Source organism: Loxodonta africana, chromosome 27 (genome assembly GCF_030014295.1).
Source record: "Loxodonta africana isolate mLoxAfr1 chromosome 27, mLoxAfr1.hap2, whole genome shotgun sequence".
Taxonomy (NCBI): Eukaryota; Metazoa; Chordata; class Mammalia; order Proboscidea; family Elephantidae; genus Loxodonta; species Loxodonta africana.
The window spans coordinates 32,346,099-32,370,410 of record NC_087368.1 but is presented as its reverse complement, the minus strand read 5'-3'; the positions used below and the strand labels follow the sequence as shown (position 1 = coordinate 32,370,410).

General features: G+C 44.6%; 1 protein-coding gene across 2 annotated transcripts in view; it reads left to right on the top strand.

Annotated features, from left to right (window-relative positions):
- GLB1 (galactosidase beta 1) overlaps positions 1-24,312 on the top strand; it is a 116,021-nt gene that overhangs the window by 16,992 nt on the left and 74,717 nt on the right. For both annotated transcript variants that reach the window (XM_064277429.1, XM_064277430.1), the window contains exons 2-6: positions 8,962-9,131; positions 14,263-14,413; positions 15,810-15,870; positions 17,161-17,255; positions 22,472-22,652. In XM_064277429.1, the coding sequence (XP_064133499.1) occupies positions 8,962-9,131; positions 14,263-14,413; positions 15,810-15,870; positions 17,161-17,255; positions 22,472-22,652 (658 nt within the window). The remainder of the gene's footprint in view (positions 1-8,961; positions 9,132-14,262; positions 14,414-15,809; positions 15,871-17,160; positions 17,256-22,471; positions 22,653-24,312) is intronic.

The window sequence follows — 24,312 nt, the reverse complement described above, 5'->3', positions numbered from 1 at the left end:
TCCTCTAGTTTCTATCGGTCCATTAAGCCTGGTCTTTCCTAGGAATTTGAATTTTGTTCTACATTTACCTTCCATTCTATCCAGGACCTTCTATTGTGTCTCTGGTCAGAATGGTCAGCAGTATAGCTGGGCACCACCCAGTTCTTCCTGAATCAGTAACCAGTCTACCTTTAAAGGGCAATTTGGTTTAAACAGAGTTGCAGTAAAAAAATAAATAAATAAAAAATTGTACATTTGTAAGTACATCCATGGGGAAAATTCTGGGGAAAGGGCACATGCATTTAAAAAAATTTTTTATTATGGAAAAATTCAAACATACAGATATAGAAGGAATACCTGTTGTCATGGATTAAATCGTGTCCCCAAAAAATATGTGTCAACTTGGTTAGGCCATGATTCTCAGTATTGTGTGATTGTCCTCCATTTTGTGATTGATATAATTTTCCTATATGTTGTAAATCCTAATCTCTGCCTATGGTTAATGAGGCAAGGCTCAATCTATAAGATTGGATTGTGTCTTGAGCCAATCTCTTTTGAGATATAAAAGAGAGGAGTGAGGAGAGAGACAGGGGGACCTCATACCACCAAGAAAGCACCGGGAGCAGAGTGTGCCCTTTGGACCCGGGGTTCCTGCATGGAGATGCTCCTAGTTCAGGGGAAGATTGATGACAAGGACCTTCTCCAGAGCCAACAGAGACAGAAAGACTTCCCTGGAGCTGCTGCCCTAAATTTGGACTTGTAGCCTATTAGACTGTAAGAAAATAAATTTCTCTTTGTTAAAGTCATCTACTTGTGGTATTTTCTGTTATAGCAGCACTGGATAACCAGGACACCGTGTATCCATCACCCAGCTTCAACAATGTGTAATTTTGCTATAGGTACTCTCTATTCTTTTTGTTTTCTCTTTTTGTCTCATATGTCATGTAATTCCATCCCTAAATTTTTCTGTATGCCCCTCTAACTGATGAGAACTTTTTTCTTTTATATAATCACTATGCCATTGTTACCCTAACAGTTAATGTGAATTCTTTAACAATATCTAATGCCCAGGCTGTGTTCAGTTTTGTCCTATCTCAATGTTGTCTTTTTAACAGTTTTTTAGAATCAGAATCCAAACGAGGTCTACACATTGCATTAGGTTGTTATGCCTCTTAACTCATCCTTTATTTTCTAACAATATCCCACTCTTAACTCCTTATTTTTATTTTAACACTATTGATTTGTTGGAGCAGCTCGATCATTTGACTTTTAGAGTGCCCCACATTTAGGATTTGGCTTATTGCTTCCTTGTGGTATCATTAGATTCAGGTTCAGTTTAGATTTAGGTTCAGTAATGAGGAATACTTCATAGGTAGGGCTGTGTACTTCCTGTTGAATCATAACATGAGGGACTTAATGCCTGGTTTTCCACTTTTAGTGAGGCTGAGATGGAGCAGAGGCAGCACATGGCATCTTCCAGACCCCTTCTTTATAAAATTTCCATCAACCTTTCTAATGGTTCTAACGTTCTGTAAAAATGACATGGGGGTGGTGCTTGACCTCCTCTAACTTCACGAGAGGGAAGGAGAATCAAGATCAACAGCCCAAGGCTGATTCCTCTGAGGTGGAGGTCAGACATACCTCCTCTCTCCACCATCTTTACCAATTCTGACACCAACCGTCCCTCCCACAGCACTCACTACTTCTCTGCTGGGTTCGATAATTCATTGCAATGGCCACACAGAACTCACAGACAATACCCATGGTTTTGAGGCTTATTAGGGAAGCAACAGGTTACAATTCAGGTTCGTTCAGGAACGCTCAGGATGCAGTTCTTCCATCAGGACAGCCTCTTCCTAACTGTGCTCGCAGGCATGCCTCTCTGCCCCCTTGGCTTTCAGCTCTAGCTCCAGCTTTGTGGGTCAGCATACCTAGTTCCACCAAGTGCCCTTGGCCCAGAGGCACTCTGCTTTCTCACTGTGTGGGCTAGAAAGCCCACCACGCCATCTCCTGCCAGTCTTTCCCGCCTTGGTGGTGGTGGTATCCTCCTTCTGCTCTGAAATTGGCTCTCTTTTACGCCTAGTGGGTGGGCCAAACTGACCAGTCCCCTTGGTAGGCTGTGATTACCCTGTCTGCACAGTTCTGCCCAATCACCTGGGTGGAAGCTCCATGACCATGGCGAGAAAGGCCACACAAAAGCAATCTATCGCGCTGCACATCCGTTAATCATCTCTTCTATCCTTATTAGCTGGGACTCTACGAAAAATTTTTTCCTTTCTGGTCAACTTTAGAGTTACCCTGAAATACAGTTCTTACATGAAAGGGAGATCAACTGCTTGATTCTTTCTCTTTTCATATTTTACAGTAATGAGTTGGTACTCTGGCAAGGTGATGAATGATATTTTCCCTGTCTGTTTATAATTATGAACTCATAGATTTTAACATCCATGTAGTTATTTATCTTTTTTCCAGTTGGTATGGCTCTCTCTCTTTTTAATGCTCAAATTCCCCGCACCTGTCCTGCTCTTCTGTTTAGTTCCCGTGTCCTACACCTAATCCAGCCCTGGTCCTGTGGCTTCTGCCTCATTACCTCTGCCAGGTCTACGTCTTTGCTTCCCTTCTTACTCCTTCAGAAGAAAGGCTAGAGTGCTGAATGTTTAAAAACATGTCTGATTCTATCATTCTTCCAGTAAATTGCTCTCCATAGCTCTTGGCATAAAGTCCAGTCCTTTAATGTGGCCTTTGGGCCTTATTTGCTCTGGACCCTGTCCAAGTCCTCTGCTCAGCAGCCTGCCATGTTTTCTTTGCCTCTGTTGCCCTCCCCTCGGCTCACTCCTCCTCATTCTGGGGCTTAGCTTAGGCCAGGGATTCTCAGCCCTGGTTGCACATGACATCATCTGGGCAGCTTTTAAAAAAGACCAATACCTGGGCTCCACCCAAGACAAATTAAAACCTGAATCTCTGGGGCTGGGTCGAGGCCTGACTTTGTTATTTCGAAAAGCTTGCATAGGTGGTTCTGATATGCAGCCAGGGTTGAGAACCACAGTTCTGGGCATTCCTTCCTCTGGGAAGCTTGCCCACACCCCGCATGTAGCACCCGGTTCTGGCCCTTACTCTGCGACTTTGGCCTCGCTGTGTTAATTCTTGACTTTCTTCCACACTAGGTGGAAGCTTCCTGTGGACAGCAGCCACATCTGTTTAGCCCCCCTTTGTGATTGTGCAGAACACAGTAGATTCTTGGTAATGATTTGTAAATGTGTTGCAAGGAGATATTTGGGCCCAACTTTGAGGTTGCTTGAAGGCCAAGAGGATATCCTGCTGTATTAATTTCCTAAGGCTAATATAAAAAAATACCACAAACTGGGTGGATTATAAGAATATACTTTTTTTTTTTGTCTCACAGTTTTGGAGGTTAGAAGTCAGAATTCAGGAGTCGAAATTACTCGACGGCAACAGTCAGAATTTGGTGTGTCAGCAGGACCATGCTCTCTGGCTCCAGGGGAAGATTCTTTCTGGTCTCTCCCAGGTTCTGGTTGCTCCAGACATTCCTTGGCTCGTAACTGCAGCACAACTCCATCTATGGCCCTTTTGCCTCCGTCTGCCAGTCTCTTCTCTTTTTTACCAACACCACTCAGATTAGACTAGGACCCACCCTACTGCATTGTGACCTCAAGTCATGAAGATGATAACATCTTCAAAAACCTTTTTTCCAAACAAGGTCACAATCACAGGTCCTGAGAGTCAGGATTTCAGCATACCTTTTTGGGGGACACCATTCAATCCACAACACCCACCGTGTGTGGAACTAAGGCAAGGTTCCATTGTCTGCCACCAACATTTCTTGCCATCCTCATGTCCTGCTCCGCCAAACCCGTTTCTCTAGACAAGTGGGCTTCAAACAGCCCTTTCCTTTTTCCAGCTCTGCCCGAAGTGGCTTCGCTCCCTTCTCACCTGCCCAAAAAAATTCCCTAACGTAAGGGCCACCTTGGAACTCACAGAACTTGTGGGGTACCCTTAGTTGACATTTAGTCATATACATTCTGTAAGACTGTTTTCAAAATCATTCTTTTCTTTAAGAGATTTTGCCTTTTAATTTCCTGAGAGGAAATTAAATCCTTGTTTAGTAAAAGAATAAAGGGATATCAAATAGGCACTTTTGCTTTTTTTTTTAATACTGAGTTTTTGGTGAAAGTTTACACAGCAACTTCTGTTCCCATTTAACAATTTCTATACATATTATTGAGTGACATTGTTTACATTTTCTTCATTGTGTCAGCATTCTCAGTATTTCTGCCCTGCTTGTTCAGCTTCCATTAATTCAAGTTCCTTGCCCCGCGCCCCCCATCATCTCATCTTTGCTTAAGGTAAATGTTGACAGTTTCGTCACAAATGGATTTTTTTTTTTTTTAAAGGAGCACAGTACTCACAGGTAATATTGTTTATTTTAAAAGCCAGTCTTATTTAGCTGAAAGGTAACCTCCAGGAGTAGTTTCAGTTCCAAGTTTAAAGTGTAGCTTAGGGTGATAGTCTTGGGGTGTCTTAGTTATCTAGTGCCACAATAAAAGGAATAACCATAAGAAGATGGCTTTAACAAACGGAATTTTTTTTTATCAGAGTTTAGGAGGCTACAAGTCCAAATTTAGAGCATTGGTTCTAGAGGAAGTCTTTCCCTGTTGGCTCTGGAAGAAGGTCCTTGTCTCTTCAACTTCTGCTTCCTGGTTCCTTGGAGATCTCCATGTGTCTTGGCATCTATCTTATCCCATCTCTGCTCACTCTATGATTTAAACCAAAACCAAACCCATTGCCGTCAAGTCGATTCCAACTCATAGTGACCCTAAAGGACAGAGTAGAACTGCCTCATAGGGTTTCCAAGGAGTGGCTGGTAGATTTGAACTGCTGATCTTTTGTTTAGCAGCGAGCTCTTAACCACTGTGCCACCAGGGCTGCCTGTATGGTTTAATCTGTTTTATATTTCAAAAGAGACTGACTCAAGATATACCCTGTACTAATCCTGCCTCATTAACATAACAAAGACAACCCATTATAACCAAATGGGATTTTTATAACCACAGGCATAGAGTTTAGGATTTACAACACATATTTTTGGGAGGACATAATTAGATGCATAACACCGGGGTTTCTCTAATCTCTACCAGTCCAGCAAGTCTGGCCTTTTTAAAAAAAGAATTAGAGTTTCCAAAGGAAGGAAGGAATGAGGAGGGGAAATGACTAACCAGCTAGTAGACTAGCGAAGGGAAAGATGACACTCGATATAGGGGGAGTCAGCACTACTTGACCAAGGCAAAGTCATAGACGCTTCCTAGACCCATCCAAACACCTTGAGGGACCAAGTTCATGGGGCTGAGGGCTGGGGACGTTGGTCTAAGAAGACATCTAGGTCAATTGGCATAACATAGTTCATAAAGAAAATATTCTATGTCCAACTTTCCTAAGTAGCGTCTGGGGTCTTAAAAGGTTGTAAGCAGCCATCTAAGATATTTCTATTGGTCCCATCCTGTCCAGAGCAAACGAGAATGAAGAAAACTAAAGACACAAAGAAAATACTAGCCCAAATGACTAATGAAGAATCACAGCCTCCACCAGCCTGAGCCCAGAAGAACAAGATGGCGCCCGGCTACCACCACTGACTGCTCTGACAGGAATCACAACAGAGGGTCCTGGACAGAGTGGGAGAAAAACGTAGAACAAAATTCAAATTCACAAAAAAAGACCAGCCTTGCTGGTCTGACAAGGACTGGAGGAACCTTCGAGACTCTGGCCCCCGGACACCCTCGTGACTCAGGACTGAAGGCACTCCCGAAGTCCACCTTTCAGCCAAAGATTAGACAGGCCTATAAAACAAACAATAACACACATGAGGAACATGCTTCTTAGTTCAGTCAAGTGTACGAGACCAAATGGGCAACACCTGCCCAGAAGCAAAGATGAGAAGGCAGGAAGGACAGGAAAGCTGGACGAATGGACACGGAGAACGGGGGGCAGAAAGGGGAGAGTGCTGACACATTGTGGAGATTGCAACCAACGTCACAAAACAGTTTGTGTATAAATTTTTCAATGAGAACCTAAATTGTGCTGTAAACATTCACCTAAAGCACAATAAAATTTTAAAACAAAATAATCTGAGTTTTGTTCTATGATTTTTTCCCATTCTATCAGGACCATCTGTTGTGTCCCTGGTCAGAAAGGTTGGTAATGGTAGCCAGGCACCAACTATTTCTGGTCTCTGGATAGATAAGGCTGTGGTTCGTGTAGGCAGTTAACCTTACAGACTAGTTTCTTCTTTGAGTCTTTGGTTTCCTTCTTTCTCTTTTGCTCCAGACAAGTAGAAACGAACAGTTGTATCTTAGATGGCTGCTCACAAGCTTTTAATACCCTAGATGCTACTTATCATACTAGGATGTAGAACATAAACTTTATAGACGATGTTGTACTTATTGACCAAATTGTTCCACAAGACTATGGCCCTAAGCCCTCAAACCTCATAAACCAATTCTGTGAGGAGTTTGATTATGTCTGGAGGTATCCATGACTGTGTTCCATACCTGCTTTATTATGTATGTGAATATATATGTACAGCACACACAAACGTCTATGTATCTGTGCCTACAGATACTCCTATATGCACACACATATGGGCTTGCCATGTGTTAGAATCCACTCAATGGCAGTGGGTTTGGTTTTGGCTTTTATTTTCGGTTAGATTTATTGAAGCACGATTTACACACAACAGGTTGTCCCAGTGTACTCTGCTCCGAGTTTAACTTTCCATCACAACTGAGCTTCAGACTCTTGTGGTCTTGAGTGTGTCTTAGTCATCTAGTGCTGCTATAACAGCAATACCACAAGTGGATGGCTTTAACAAACACATTCTCTCACGGTTTAGGAGGCTAGAAGTCGAAATTCAGGGCTCCAGCTCCAGGCAAAGGCTTTCTCTCTCTGTTGGCTCTGGGGGAAGGCCTTGTCTACGACCTTCCCCTGGTCTAGGAGCTTCTCGGCACAGGGACCCCAGGTCTAAAGGACAGACTCTGCTTCCAGCTCTTTCTTCTTGGTAGCTCAAGTTCCGTCCTCTCTCTGTTCACTTCTCTCTTTTATGTCTCAAAAGAGATTGAGTCAAGATACAATTTAATCCTGTAGACTGTGTCCTGCCTCATTAACATAACTGCCTCTAATTCTGCCTCATTAACATCATAGAGATTAGGACTTACAACACATAGGATAATTACATCAGATCACAAAATGGTGCACAGCCACACAATACTGGGAATCATGGCCTAGCCAAGTTAACACACATTTTGGGGAGGGACACAATCCAATCCATAACAGCGTGCCTAGAGTTCACTCTCTCACAGTTGCTTCCATGTATGGCTTCAAGAGCCGTCCCAAAAGCTCTCACAGCCTGTGATGCTGCTACAATTAAAGCTACTAATCCTTAAAAGCCTTAGGATGCACAAGGAATCCTACCAACGATGGAGGGCGTGCATTAAAAAATGATGGCTGTAGGCTCTGGTCTAGTTGTCCCGTTGGCACCTCTGCCTGGTGGCACCCTTCTCCATCCACCAGAGGGCACTGACCCACTCTAGGTAGCAGTCTAGCCTCCCGTTTGAGGTCTGCCCTTTCAGATCCTAGCATTTTACCTCTGAAAGGGACTCCAGAACACTTTCTCGATCTTTTTTCTTTTTAACTGTAAGAAATACATCTTACATTGCAACTCAGTTACAGACATACATGCACATGAAAATCTACATATGTATATATAACAAAAATTTCACAAAATAACATTTATCTTTACTATACGCAGTATGGAAACCCTGGTAGCGTAGTGGTTAAATGCTATGGCTGCTAACCATAAGGTCAGCAGTTCAAATCCTCCAGGCGCTCCTTGGAAACTCTATGGAGCAGTTCTACTCTGTCCTATAGGGTCGCTATGAGTCGGAATCAACTCGACGGCCCTGTTTTTTTTTTTTTTTTTTATGCAGTGTACTCTGATGTTTTCTATTCTCTTTCATTAAAAGAAAAGGTACCGTTCAGCACCCAAATTGATTCCATGACTAACAAATTGGGTCAAACAAACAAACCCCAAAAAACAATCAAGCTGGTGCCATCAAGTTGATTCTGACTCATGGCGACCCCATGTATTACAGAGTAGAACGGTGCTCCATAGGGTTCTCTCAGCTGTAATCTTTATGGAAGCAGTTCACCAGGCTTTTCTTCCACGGAGCTGCTGGGTGGGTTCGAACTGCTAATCTTTAGGTTAGCAATCACCCCATACTTCTACAAAGTGAGTCATAACCCACAATTAAAAAACAATATCACCTTGAAGATCCTATAGTCCAATATCCTGGACATTATGTTGAAGGAGGTGTGGGGTTAAAGAGGGGACTTGCCCAGGCTACTCTGGGACTTAGAACAACACCTAGGATAAGGCTTTCGAGCCTTGGATTTCTCATCTGGTACTTTCAGCATTGTATGTTGTACTTAGAATTTCCTTAGTCGGTCATGGTGTTCTCAGCGACATTATGATTGAGGCATATCCAGTGTTCAGGCAGGTTGCAGCCACAAGGGTGTGTGTGTGTGTGTGTGTGTTTCCCATTCCCAAGCCCCATGAAGTACACACTGGGCTTTCCTACACCAAGTCACCTCCAGCAGAGCGTTCTGTCTTTGAGAATAGAACTTCTGCATCTCAGCCACTGATTCTCAGATTGCCGTTGGCCTCTGGAAAGCTACGCCTTTATGGAATCACGCATGTGGGTCCATGAGTGCACAAAGCGGGTGCGACTGAGTGAGAGGCAGTGTCCTTTGCTCTGCTGACTTGGCTTAGCAGTGGTTTGTCCTAGCCCGGAAGCCAGCCATTAGCTCTGTCAGCACATTAGGCCAGTTAAGTAGGCTGGGAGTTGCCAGCTGCAGGGTCTGCTGAGATGTAGAATGCAGACATTCTCATGCGGTCCCCTCTTTGCTCTGTAGAATGCCTCCCAGAGGACGTTCAAGATCGACGACAGCCGGAAGTGCTTCCTCAAGGATGGCCAGCCGTTTCGCTACATCTCGGGAAGCATTCACTACCATCGCGTGCCCCGCTTCTACTGGAAGGACCGGCTGCTGAAGATGAAGATGGCTGGGCTGAACGCCATCCAGACGTAAGTAGGCAGGCACTTGGCTTTCCCCTGAGCCTGGACGTTGACACCTGGAAGGAGGTACGGCTGCATTTCCTGGTGCAGCTATTTCACTGCATAGAAATGAGAAAGAACGGGGCATGGCTCTCTGAGATGGGCTGGTCACGAGCTTGGCTGGCCCTTCTTTAGGCAGTCAACTGCTTCTTCCTGTCTTGAACTTGGTCACCAGAAATCATAAATGAATATCTGCTTAAAAACGCAATGAGAAGTGACAATGATTGACCGCTTACCACGTACAGGGCACTTTACATGAATGACCCTCTTCTCTGAGGCAGGCGTTGCGCCCGTTTACAGCTGGTGAAAGTGAAATTTGCCCAAGGTCAGACCTTTGGTCAGAGGTCCAGCCAGGACCAGCTAGGCAGCCGTCTCTCCTCTCAGCTCTTAGGGGAATATGCCTTATGAGGCAGATGGTGCAACCTGGCTTGTCTTTCTGGTTCTTCAGGAGTGACTGTCTAACCCCAGGCTATAGAATAACCCCTGCGGTTATCTCCTGTCTTCCGCTGTTGCTGTTGCGAGGTGTCTAATGGGAAGAAAATTGAGGTGGCTAGCCTTCTCTTGTGTTTGCAGTGCTGATGTGGATTGCAGATAACTTTTGAAAGATAAGTGGTATGAAAACCCAGGGGCAGATTCCTGGGACAGGTAGTTGGGGAGAATCCCACTCATTATTCTGGCATTAAGGCCACTGGCAGAATGACCTTGGGACCTGTCTGGACTTGGGACACTGAATTCTGGAGACCAAGGCTGTTAGTTCCAAGGAACCCTGAAATCATGGGATTGTGGAAAAAGCGTACAAACCTTGGAGACCCTTGCCTTCACGTTTGAATTCATATCCCATGCTGTAGGTAACCAGGACAGCTGGGAGGAAGGCTTTGTCGTTGTAGCCCCTGCGCGCTGTTTTCCTGGTAAAATCATTTATCGGGAGGAAGTAAGGGATAGAGGTTTTTCTATTTGTATTAAACAAAATTAAAAAAAAATATGTGTTACTTTAGCATTGGTATTTTCATTTCTTCTAAACCTACACAAACGTACATCATTTTACATAGTGATAATCAGTGTTTATGTGATTTTGTACGTATTTTTTGCCTTTTGAACGTTTACACAGTGTTGGAATTATTTTTATGTTGCAGTCTCTGTAAACTTTCCCGCTAATGTGCCACCACGTTTATTTATTTCTCTTTTTAAAGAGCACGCGTTAAATGGCAGTGGGCATTCTTTGTGGGTTATAGACTGAAAAGTGTTTCTGCCAAGTTTGATTACCTTGGGAAACTGCTTTGAAAGCTCCTAGCAAGGCCTCTTCCCGAGAGGCTGCCAGAGGGGGAGGTTTGTGTGTCCTGTGGGATTATGTTGTAGCAAATGTTAGGTGCCAGCAAGTTGATTTCAACTCATAGTGACCTTATAGGACAGAGTAGAACTGCCCCATAGAGTTTCCAAGGAGCGACTGGTGGATTTGAACTGCTGACCTTTTCATTAGCAGCCGTAGCTCTTAACTACTGCACCACAAGGGATCGTTTATAATACTTTGCATAAATAATTGGACTGAGGTCTTCTGTGGAAGATAGAAGTAGCTCAAAAATCCAGGTGGCCACCGTGAATTCCCGCAGCCCTGCTGGAGGTGACTTGGTGTAGGAAAGCCCAGTGTGTAGTTCATGAGGCTTGGGAATGGAAAACGCACGGGCGCACACACCCCCTTGACTGCAACCTGCCTGAGCACTGGATATGCCTCACTGGGACCATCATAACCCATTAAGGAAATTCTGAGTACAACATGCAATGCTGAAAGCACCAGACGAGAAGTCCAAGGCTCCAAAGCCTCATCCTAGGTGTTGTTCTAAGTTCCAGAGCAGCCTGGGCAAGTCCCCTCTTTAGCCCCACACCTCTTTATCCGTAATGTCCAAGATATTGGACTATATGATCTGTAAGGCAATATTTTTTTTTAATTGTGGGTTATGACCCACTTTGTAGAAGCATGGGGTGGCTGTTAACCTAAAGATTAGCAGTTCGAACCCACCCAGCAGCTCCGTGGTGAACTGCTTCCATAAAGATTACAGCTGGGAGAACCCTATGGAGCACAGCTCTACTCTGTAACGCATGGGATCGCCGTGAGTCAGAATCGACTCGATGGCACCAGCTTGTTTTTTTTGTTTGTTTGTTTGATCTAATTTGTTAGTCATAGAATCGGTTTGAGTGCTGAATAGCACCTTTTCTTTCAATGGAAGAGAGTAGAAAACATCAGAGTATATATTGCATATAAAAACCGAAAACCAAAACCGTTGCCATTTAGTAGATTACGACTCATAGCAACCCTATAGGACAGAGTAGAACTGCCTCACAGAGTTTCCAAGGAGCGCCTGGTAGATTCAAACTGCCTACTTTTTGGTTAGTAGCCATAGCAGTTAACCACTACGCCACCAGGGTTTGTTTCTATATAGCATATAACCAAAAAAACCAAACCAGATGCCATCTAGTCGATTCTGACTCATAGTGACCCTGTAGGACAGAGTAGAACTGCCCCACTGGGTTTCGAAGAAGCTCTTAACCACAGTGCCGCAAAGATAAATGTTATTTTGTGGTATTTTTGTTATATATATATATGTAGATTTTCATACGCATGTATGTCTGTTCTGAGTTGCAATGTAAGATACCTTCTTACAGTTAAAAAAAAAAAAAAATACAAATTGAGAAACTTTTAGAGTCCCTTCCAGAGGTAAAATGCTAGGATCTGAAAGAGCAGACCTCAAATGGGAGGCTAGACTGCTAGACAGAGTGGGTCAGTACCCTCTGGTGGATGGTGAAGGGTGCCAACAGGCAGAGGTGCCAACGGGACAACTAGACCAGAGCCTACAGCCATCATTTTTTAATGCACGCCCTCCATCGTTGGTAGGATTCCTTGTGCATCCTAAGGCTTTTAAGGATTAGTAGCTTTAATTGTAGCAGCATCACAGGCTGTGAGAGCTTTTGGGACGGCCCTTGAAGCCATACATGGAAGCAACTGTGAGAGAGTGAACTCTAGGCACGCTGTTATGGATTAGATTGTGTCCCTCTGAAATGTGTGTCAACTTGGCTAGGCCATGATTCCCAGTATTGTGTGGCTGTCCACCATTTTGTGATCTGATATAATTATCCTATGTGTTGTAAGTCCTAATCTCTATGATGTTAATGAGGCAGAATTAGAGGCAGTTATGTTAAACAGGCAGGACACAGTCTACAGGATTAGGTTGTGTCTTGAGTCAATCTCTTTTGAAATATAAGAGAAGGAAGTGAGCAGAGAGAAGGACCTCATGCTAAGAAGAATGAAGAACCAGGAGCAGAGCATGTCCTTTGGACCTGGGGTCCCTAAGCTGAGAAGCTTCTAGACCAGGGGAAGATTGATGACAAGGACCTTCCCCCAGAGCCAACAGAGAGAGAAAGACTTCCCCTGGAGCTGGCACCCTGAATTTGGACTTCCAGCCTCCTAAACTGGGAGAGAATAAATGTATTTGTTAAAGCCATGTACTTATGGAATTTCTATTATGGCAGCACTAGATGGCTAAGACACACGCCCGTGAACACAAGAGCCTGAAGCCTAGTAGTGATGGAAAGTTAAACTCGGAACAGAGTACATGGGGGCAACCTGTTGTATGTAAATCACGCTTCAATAAAGCTAACCAAAAATAAAAGCCAAAACCAAACCCACTGCCATCAAGTGGATTCTGACACATGGCAACCCCATATGTTGCAGAGGAGGACTGCTCCATAGGGCTATAGCAGTGCTAGAAAACTATGACATTATGTTTCTGGCATTGCAATGTGTGTGAGTTCCTGAAAGTTGGCACACTGGTGAAAAAGTTTGCAGAAGGCTATGACAGTTTCAGAGCCTGGTGGTGCAGTAGTTAAGAGCTCGGCTGCTAACCAAGAGGTTGGCAGTTCGAATCCACCAGCTGCTCCTTGGAAACCCTATGGAGCGATTCTACTGTGTCCTGTAGGGTCACTATGAGTCAGAATCAACTCGATGATAACAGGTTTGATTTTGGTTTATAATTATAAAAAGCTAAAAATGCTACTCACAAACAAATGTATAGTGAACATGTGCCAAAACTTATTTAACTCATGTTTTAGTTGCCTAGGGCTGCTGTAACAAAAATATCACAAGTGGTAGAAATTCATCTGACCGTTTTGGAGGCTAGGAGTGTGAATTCAGGGCGTTGGCAGGGCTGTGCTCCGTCAGCTTATAGGAGAATACCATTCCTTGTAGCTTTTAGCTTCTGACAGCCCTGGGTGCTGTTGTCATTCCTCAGCTAGTAGAGGGATCCTCCCATGGTATCTTCCCCTGTGTGTTTTTCCAGGTCCGTTTTCCATTTTTATAAGATGCCATTCAGAAGGGTTTAGGTTTAGGACCCACCCTATTCCAGTATAGCCCCATTAATATAACAAAAGAAAAGTCTTATTTCAAAGCAGTGTTAGATTCACAGGTATAGGGGTTAGGTCTTCAACATGTCTTTTTGGGGGACACAATTCAATCCCTAGCACCTCAATAATGGGGGAACTAGCTGGGTAGTAAAGCTGCTATTAAGGCCACTGGTAGAATGACCTTGGGAGCTATCTGGACTTGGGACACTGAGTTCTGGGGACCTAACTACAAAGGAGAATTTGAAGAACAGAGGTTCAGATAGTCAGTCAGGAAAGTATGCTGAAATCAATATGTCTTCAGAGACAAAACTGGATAATGTCCTAAAAGGTAAAGAAACTAACTTATGGGGTTGTCTTCTCTGTATGGCAATAAACATTGGCATCTCTACCAGGCAAAAAATCTGCAACCTCACAAATCTTTCCCCTAATCAATAATAAACACTAATCCTAACAAAAATATATCCCCCAGAGAATGAAATAAGCCTTGGGTGGGCCCAAAGGAGAATGGTCCAATATGACGTTGAAAGGAATGTTTTTTGGCTTATTTCCAAGTTTTGGATGACTCTTTTTTTTAAGTGTCCTTCCTGTTTTTTTCTTTTCCCTCTTACCGTAAGTGCATCAGCGGTAGTCTTGAAGAAGCTCCTCTCTCCCATCTCTTCTTCTTTACTCTGCCACATGTTCCAGGAAGGGGCTGTGTGTGTCTTGGCAGGTACATACCCTGGAACTTTCACGAGCCCCTGCCAGGACAGTACCAGTTTTCGGACGACCATGATGTGGAACATTTTATTCAGCTGACTCATGAGATAGGACTGCTGGTGATCCTGAGGCCTGGACCCTACATCTGTGCAGAGTGGGACATGGTAAGTGTTATGGATTGAATTGTGTGCCTCAAAAATGTGTGTCAACTTGGCTAGGCCGTGATTCCCAGTATTGTGTGGTTGTCTACCATTTTGTCATCTGATGTGATTTTCCCATGTGTTGTCAGTCCTGCCTCTATGATGTTAATGAGGCAGGATTAGAGGCAGTCATGTTAAAAAGGCAGAACTTAGTGCACAAGATTAGGTTGTATCTTGACTCAGTGTCTTTTCAGACATAAAAGAGAAATGAACAACAGACGGGGATCTCCTACCACCAAGAAAGTAGGGCCTGGAACAGAGTGTGTCCTTTGGACCGGGGGGGTCCCTGCACTGAGAAGCTCCTTGATGACAAAGACCTTCCCCCAGAGCCAACAGAGAGAGAAAACCTTCCCTGGAGCTGGCACCCTGAATTGGGACTTCTAGCCTCCTAGATTGTGAAGGAATAAATATCTGTTTGTTAAAGCCATCCACTTGTGGTGTTTCCGTTATAGGAGCACTAGGTAACTAGGACAACAAGTGTGGCTCAACTTGGATCTGCCTTCCTGGTGTGTGTGAACAGGGGTGGGCTGGCAGGGCATCTGGGGAAAGTGAACCAAAGCAGTTTAGATAAAAATCTAATTCCCTGTGACTGTACCCAGCATGGAGCCCTGGCGGTGCAATGGTTAAGAGCTCAGCTGTTAACCAAAAGGCCGGCAGTTTGAATCCACCAGCTGCTCCTTGGAAACCCTGTGGAGCAGTTCTACACTGTACTATAGGGTCACCGTGAGTCAGAATCCCCTTGACAGCAGCAGGATTGGTTTTTGGTTTGAACACCCAGTATAGGTGTCTTTCACCCTAGGGAAGCACCTAGGTGTTGTTAGTTGCTGACAAGTTGGCTCCAACTCATGGCAACCGTGTGTACAGCATAAAAAAACGTTGCTCAGTCCTGTGCCATCTTCATGATTGTTGGCATGTTTGAGTCCATCTTCGCAGCCATTGTATAGTGCTTGCCAGTCTAGGGGCCTCGTCTTCCAGAGGCGCCTACCTAGACCGAGAGGAAGTAAGGTTCAGAAGGCATGGGTTCTCCCCCTGGCCGTCACTCACACTAACTCAGTTTCCTTATCTTTAAAGAGGAGTTAATAGTGTCTCCCCTGTCTACCTCAAAGGGTAGTTGTGAAATTAAGTGAAATAAATCTATATAAAAGGCCTTGGTTAGCTAAACATTACCTCAATGCCGACTGATGTCATTTTTTACTGTATTGTAATTTCTAAGTTCCCTGAAAGTTATAAATCAGAAAGTCCAGCTCAAATACCCCTCCTCCATGAAGCTTTTCCTCTCACTGCTAATAGTAACTTCTCTCTGCCCTGAGTTACTTTCGTGAAATAGACCTTAAAACGGCTTCCTTTTTTTCTGTCACAGGGGGGATTGCCTGCTTGGCTATTAGAAAAACAATCTATTGTTCTCCGTTCATCTGACCCATGTAAGTTGTTTCTAATGTCTTGGGAGAGTTTATGAAAGCTAAGGCAATTTATATCCAAAGGGTCAGGTATTTCAAAGGCTGGGGTACTTCTGCGCAAACGTCTGTGGAAGTTCAGTGAACGTCTGAGTGTTAGTCGTCATCCATTGCGTTGCACTAGACACTGAACACGTAGGAAATGAGGGTACCTTGAACTATTTGACCAGATCTTGTCGATAAACTGGTAACTGTCTGAAATGGCATTGAGCTCTGTTTGTGGTTGATTTACTGCTTTCTCTTCCTACACTCTTAGTGTATCACCCTACCAGTGATAGCACCTAGCTCATCAAAATGGCAGATGATGTCACTGGATCTCTTAGTAACTGCAATGCCTTCTAAGTTTATTTTTACGGAGTGAGAATGATAGTTTTTCCCTTATCTTTCTAAACCACTAGAGACTGTTTTGCTATAGACCAGGACTGGGCAGAAGGTTCCTTAGCTGCATTTCTGACTTTCGAAGGCTTCCGTGTCCCTTGCTGCTGCTGGTGGTGGTGGTGGTTGGTGGTAAAGATTACATAACCACAGCTAACATTTACGAAGTTGACTGTGGGCAAGGCTACTAGATTACGCTCTTTGTGTGTATTTCCCTCTTAGTATATTACCCTCATGTTTTGCACTCTGGTGATGTAGTGGTTAAGTGCTACGGCTGCTAACCAAAAGGTTGGCAGTTCGAATCCACCAGGCGCTCCTCGAAAACGCTATGGGGCAGTTATACTCTGTCCTGTAGGGTCATTGTGAGTCGGAATCGACTCGACAGCAACAGGTTTGGTCATTGGGTTTTTCACACTTTTTGAGTATTATGTTTTTGATGTGTAATCTTCTCTAATCCTTGCAGCCACTTTATACAGTATGTACTTTTATTATTAGCATTTGACAGTATAAATATACAGCTTATTAGAATTTAATTTTAAAAAGAAAATAAAACAACCTTCTGTGATAGAAGGAAACACTATTCGGCTACTCTTTTATTCATTCGACAAATACTTCCTGGGCTCCAGGCTTTATGTCCTAGTAGCAAGGGCAGATACCCGGCACGTGGGTCCTTGTCCAATGAGGAGCTCAGTTGAGGATACATCTACCTTGTGGGACAACTTTGATCGGTCTTTTATTGTGTGTGACTGTGCTGCCGTAGAGGGTAGTTGTTGAATTTGGGTTATCCCCATCTTTACTGCCAGCCCCGGTGTGATAAACCTTCTCTGGTGTCTCTTGATACTAAACAGTGTGTGATGTTGTTAAACCTGTCTTGTTCCCCAGACTACCTCGCAGCTGTGGACAAGTGGCTGGGAGTCCTTCTGCCCAAGATGAAACCTCTCCTGTATCAGAATGGAGGGCCAATAATAACAGTGCAGGTAACCATGGGAGGTGGGAGGAAGGTGTTCATCCACCCACATCATATACGTGATAGGAGCGGTGCAGAGGGAGCCTCAAAAGTCTGTTTCTTGAAGAGGCAATGCCACAGATGGTGGTTTTATTTAAACTGCCTTTCAGGGAGGCATTGCCATTGTTGAATGCACACGCAAGGAGCCTTGGAAACCCTGGTGGCACAGTGGTTAAGAGCTATGGCTGCTTAACCAAAAGGTCAGCAGTTCAGATCCACCAGGTGCTCCTTGGAAACCCTATGGGGCAGTTCTACTCTGTCCTATAGGGTCACTATGAGTCATAATTGACTCAATGGCAATGGGCCTGGCTTTTGGGGTTTACTCTGTACCAGGCTCTGTGCCAGATGCCTTACGAATGCTATTTAATTCTTCCAACAAACCTCTCATTTTAGATGAAGAAGTTCAAAGAGACTAAGCGACTTGGCCGAGGTCGCCCAGCTGCCAGAATGATGAGTATAGCCTAGGTCCACTCATCCATAATCTGTTCTATTTCTGTCCTGCCACATTGCCTGTGGTTGTGGGGATGTGGCGTGCACTGAGGCACTGTGGTGTCTGCATTGTAAGGAGTCAGTTAACACTGGTATGAAAGGGATGCTGGGAACTGGGGCCATTATGTTTCTCTCCTGCTTCCTGCCCCCACTCTCCGTCCTCTTCCATGTTCTCTTTGCCTGCAAAGGGCTGGTGTATTATGGGGCAAGTATTTCCAGATAAAAACTAGGACACTTAGCCTTCAATGATTTTTGGTATTTGTAAAGTTTTTAAAGTGATATAGGTGAAAAGACTAATGTAGAGCCGTGTTTATTGTACATTTTCCAAGGATGCTGTTACTGAAAGGAGCCACGGTGGCCCACTAGTTAAAGCACTTGGCTGCCAACCAAAAGGTTGGCAGTTCAAACCCAGCAGCTGCTCTGTAGGAGGAAGATGTGGCAGTCTGCTTCTGTAAAGATTACGGCGTTGGAAACCCTGTGGGTTTGCTATGAGTCGGAATTGACTTGACAGTAGTGAATTGGTTTTAGGGGGCTCTTACTGAAAAGAACCAAAAGCCAAAACCTTTGCTGTTGAGTCCACTCTGACTCGTGGTGGCTCCATGTGTTACAGAGTAGAGCTGCTCCACGGGGTTTCCTTGGCTGTAATCCTTAGTGTAGGTCACCAGGCTTTCTTCTGCAGCACCCCTGAGGGGGTTTGAATTGCCAATCTTTAGGTTAGTAGTTGAGCGCAAACTGTTTACACCATCCAGGGACTTACTGAAAAGAATAAAGTTATATAAAACAGGCTGCATCCTGGAAAATCAAGGGGGCATGGTCTGCCTCTCCCCAAGGGAGTATGGTGCATATTTCCTTCTCATGACGCACCAGGGATGTTTTGTAGGCACTGGTCGTTGTGGGCCGTGGAGCATGGCCACTCCTTTGTTCTCTAGAAGTAGGTCGTATGAGGCAGTGAGAGGGCTGAGCTGTCCAACACGTCCATTCCAAGGCTTTTCAGTGGAAGACGATATTTTCTTGAGGTTGCTGCTCCCAGAGGGATGTATAAATAACACCTTGTCATGGATTGAATTATGTCCCCCCAAAATGTATATCAACTTGGCTAGGCCATGATTCCCAGTATTGTGTGATTATGCACCATTTTGTCATGTGATGTGATTTTCCTATGTGTTGTAAATCCTGCCTCTATGATGTTAATGAGGCAGGATTAGAGGCAGTTCTGTTAATGAGGCAGGACTCAATCTACAAGATTAGGTTGTGTCTTAAGTCAGTCTCTTTTGAGATATAAGAGAGAGAACCCAGCCGGTGGGGGGCAGGGGAAGGAACCACATGCCACCAAGAAACAAGAGCCAGGAGAATAGTGCGCCCTTTGGATCCGGGGTCTATGCACTGAGAAGCTCCTAGTCCAAGGGAAGATTGATGACAAGGACTTTCTCCCAGAGCCAACAGAGAGAGAAAAGCTTCCCCTGGAACTGGCACCCTAAATTCAGACTTCTAGTCTCCTAGACTGTGAGAGAATAAATTTCTCTTTGTTAAAGCCATCCACTTGTGGTATTTCTGTTACAGCAGCACTAGATAACTAAGACCCACTTCAGTGTCCCTTTATGCCTCTTGAGTCTGTACTGGGTAGGCTTGTAGGAGCCGCACTTACCTGTATGAAGATTTCAAGTTTAAAACTTGGACGCACCTTTGCTCTGCACAGCTGGGTCCTCTAACTCTCTCCTGTTTAACTTCTCTCTTTTTTCTGTCCCCACTTCTCCCTGAATTACTGTCAATTTCTACTCACAACTTTTCTGCTCCCATTTGGTTGTCGAAACCCCATGACAAACGTAATCAAGTATTACCTGCAGAGGAGAGCGATGTTCACTCTCTTGGGGACATTTCTTCTTGTGTCCATTCTGGCAACTGCAGTGAACCCTGACAGGTGATCCCCTTCTCCTTCCCCTCCTCCTCCTCACAGATCCACCTGTCTGAATCCCACCTCATCCTTTTTGCCTCTTGATGATGCAATAAATAAATAAGCAAGTGTTGGGAGGAACAGAAAAATATAAGAAAGCAAAAAAATAAAATAGTCACTCAAACTTCGGCAGTCAGAAGCAAAGCTCTACATTTTGGGTGATTTCTTTAACTCTTTTCCTAGGCCTTTTTTTTTTTTCCATTTTTACAGAGTAAGTTGGTCTTAATTTCCTAGTGCTGCTGTAACAGAAATACCACAAGTGGATGGCTTTAAGAAACAGAGATTTATTCTCTCACAGTCTAGAAGTCTGAATTCAGGGGAAGACTTTATCTCTCTGTCGGCTCTGGGTGAAGGTCCTTGTTGTCAGGGCTCCCCTGGGCCTAGAAGCTTCTCAGCGCAGGGACCCAGGCCCAAAGTACACTCTCTACTCCCGGTGCTTCTTTCTTGGTGGTGTGAGGTCCCTATCTCTCTGCTCCCTTTTCTCTTCTTTTATCTCTTGTAAGATAAAAGGTGATACAGGCCACACCCCAGGGAACGGCCCTTAGATCAGATCAGGGCTATGACCTGAGTGAGGATGTTGCACCCCACCCTAACCCTCTCTCACATAACCTAGCCTTGCCTCATTAACCACAGGCAGACATTAGGATTTATAGCATGTAGGTCCATTATACCAGATCACAGAATGGAGGGCAACCACACAATACTGGGAATCATGGCCTAGCCAAGTTGACACACATTTTGGGGGGACAGAGTTCAATCCATGACAGAGTTGAAGCTCTGTGACCAGTTTCCTTATCTGGCCTTTTTCACTTTGTCCTTATGTCATAAGCAGTTTTCATATCATTAAAAATTCTTTGTCCAGAAAGGACCACGTAAACCAGAGACTACAGCAGCCTGAGACCAGAAGAACTAAATGGTACCTGGCTATAACCGATGACTGCCCTGACAGGGAACACAACAGAGAACCTCTGAAGGAGCAGGAGAGCAGTGGGATGCAGGCCCCAAATTCTTGTAAAAAGACCAGGCTTAATGGTCTGACTGAGACTAGAAGGACCCTGGTGGTCATGGCCTCAGACCTTCTGTTAGCCCAAGACAGGAACCACTCCTGAAGCCAACTTTTCAGACAGGAATTGGACAGGACTATGGGATAGAAAATGATATGGGATAGAAAATGATACTGGTGAAGAATAGGCTTCTTGGATCAAGTAGACACATGAGACTATGTTGGCATCTCCTGTCTGGAGGGGAGATGAGAGAGCAGAGGGGGTCAGGAGCTGACCGAATGGACACGAAAATAGAGAGTGCAGGAAGGAGTGTGCTGTCTCATTAGGCAGAGAGCAATTAGGAGTATATAGCAAGGTGAAATATAAATTTTTGTATGAGAGACTGACTTGATTTGTAAACTTTCACTTAAAGCACAATAAAAAAAAAAAAAAGTTCTTTGTCCATTATCTTCCATGGTTGCCCTGCTCATCTTTTGGGATGTGGTAGTCAAGCCTGCACCTTCTGTCAGGGAGCCTTCCCAGTTGACTTTACTGGCTTCCCCCGGATTCTCAGGACCCTCGGTTGATACCTCAGTTCGTGAAGCACTTGTGCTTTACTTAGTTTTATCCTTGACCAGGTGTCTCTTTCATCTCCTTGCCTCCCCACCCTTCTGCCTGCCAGCCGTGAGGTCACATCCCACACCTGTATGCATCACAAGCCTACTGAGTGGTTCTGAGAATTGACTGGAGCCCGATGGATTTGATAAGAAAGAATTAGGGGATTGGTAGACTGTGTTTCTGTGTGTAGCTGTCTGTAAAATCTGGTTTCTGTCTCTGAATTACTAATTCAGGTCAAGGAGCAGAAAAGAATGGCTTTGCTCAGGTCACCATGTTGGTGAGCAAAGCCCCGGAGTTTGAGGAGGCCTCAGAGGAGCTGTGCTCTACATGCACGGCCAAAAGGAGTCAGGCCAGAAGACTCAAATTCCTGCATGAGGGTGTTTAGGTCCCTTCACACTCTTGTCTTTGAGCTGCAGGGAGCTGGGCCTGGGCCTCTATTGATGCTTATATTCAGCCATGTATGCAAATGTGTATCTTCTGGAGAGATTGGCTAAACCAGTGCCACCTGTGGTGGTTTACATGTTTGGAGGTTCATCACAGTTTGTACCAAGACCACACCTAAAATAAGCACACCTAGCGATAATATCCAGAGCTAATAATAGTTGGGAGTGGGTGACCTTCCACTCACAATTTTACTTCCTCCAATTAATGGGGTGTGTCCATGAGGTAATAGCCCTCTTTATACCTGTGGTTGTGGAAGATCAACACACTTTAAAAGTCTGTGGTGCTGTGTTACGGAGCTTCCAAGATGGGATAGTTACTCTAGAAAAAGGACTTAAAAACTATAGCCCTCATGGGCCAATCTGGCCCATTGCCTGTTTTTGTAAATAAAGTTTTATTGGAACACAGCCATGCTCATTCATTTGCATACTGTCTATGACTGCTTTTGTGCTGTAACAGCAAAAGTTGAGAACTAATTTAGTGTTTTTATTTTCTTTTTTTCTGGAGGGCTTAGTAGAAGGTAAGTTTTCATGCTTAGTTGCTTTTTCAAAAATGAGTTTTGAGGGCTGAAGGTAGAACACATTTTTGGTGACCATCAACCCTGTCATCTCAGCAATTGCTCGGATTATTTCCCCAACAAAAGCCTCCCTTGAATGGCTACCTTGCAATCTCCTGACTTTCCCCCAACTCTCTCTTAATCTGCAGGTTGAAAATGAATATGGCAGCTACTTTACCTGTGACTACGACTACCTGCGTTTTCTGCAGAAATGCTTCCACTCCCACCTAGGTGACGATGTGCTTCTGTTCACCACCGACGGGGCACGGGAATCGTTGCTGCAGTGCGGGACACTGCAGGGTCTCTACGCCACAGTGGACTTTGGACCAGGTTGGTGTTCGGAGTAACAGAAAACACAGCTAAGGCTACGCGGGCTTGGGCTTTTCACTCAGTTGGTCACCCTGGGCAGCTGCTGTTTTCTAAATTTTACTGATTTTCTTGCTGTTGTTGCGAATATATGAAGCAAAACATGCAACACTCAACTGTTTCTACATCTGCAATTCAGTGACAATGAGCACTTTCTTCAGGTTCTGCAACGATTCTCACCTTCCTTTTCTGAGTGGTTCCTTCCTCATGAACATAAACTCGCTGTCCCCTAAGGGTTGTGTTAGCTAAGCTGATGTGGCCTTTAGGCCAAGAGCTTACAGGATAGCAGCACCAGTGTTGTTGTTTTGTTTTGTTTTTAATTTTGTTGTGCTTTGGGTAAACATTTATAGCACAAATTAGTTTTTCATTCAAAAATTTATACACCCATTGTTTTCTGACCTTGGTTGCAATCAGCGCAATGTGTCAGCACTCTCCCCCTTTCCCTTTCCACCCCAGGTTCTCCGTGTCCATTCATCCAGTTTTCCTGTCCTTTCCTGCCTCCTCGTTTTTGTTTTTGGGCAGATGTTGCCCATTTGGTCTCGTATACTTGATTGAATTAAGAAGCATTTTCCTCACGTGTGTTATTGTTTATTTTATAAACCAAGAAACCAAACCCATTGCCATTGAGTCCAACTCATAGTGACCCTATAGGACAGAGTAGAACTGCATCATAGGGTTTCCAAGGAGAACCTGGTAGGTTTGAACTTTCGCATCTTTTGGTTACCAGCCATATCTCTTAACCACTACACCACCAGGGTTTCCGTTTGTTTTACAGGCCTGTGTAATCTTTGGCTGAAAGGTGGACTTTGGAGGTGACTTCAGTTCTGAGTTAGCAAGCAGGGTGTCATAGTCTTGGGGGGTCTCCAGTCTCTGTCAGACCAATAAGTCTGGTCATTTTTTTGTGAATTTGAATTTTGTTCTACGTTTTTCTCCAGCTGCATCAGGGACCCTCTGTTGTGATCCCTGTCAGAGCGGTCATTTGTTATTTTGTTTTTAGCACTGGTGGAGCTAGCCTGGTAAAAAGGGGTCCTGCTCTATTAGGTGGTGGCCAGCCTAGAATTAGGAAGTGGTGGGCGCAGTTCTGGCTGTGAGAAGCTCTATCCTGAGGCAGGCCACCGTGTTCAGGTTCTGTGTCTGGGGTTTGTGGCTTCATTGCTCTTCTCTGCAGACCCTGTCCTGCCATCTTGGAAGGATGCTCAGGACTGTGTCATGGCTGAACTTTGAGATCAGCCACAGCTGGGTGTCCTTGTCCTGTCAGCCCCTCAAATGCAGTTAACTCATTGCCACCGAGTTGGTTCTGACTCATGGCAGCCCCTTGTGTGTCAGGGTAGAACTGTGCTCCGTAGGGTTTTCAATGGCTATTTCCCAGAAGTAGATCACTGGGCCTTTCTTAGGAGGCATCTCTGGGTGGACTCAAACTTCCGACCTTTTGGTTAGCACCAAGCGCGTTAACCATTCGCACCACCCAGGGACTCCTGAACTTCCTTTACACTTCCGTTATCTTTCTACACAACACATAGTGTTATATGTACACTATGAACTGTGAATGGCTGGCAGTGGCTTGGTAGATGCTACAAAAACCATCTAGCCTCACTCATAAGCTGCAGAGCGTCCACCGATGAAT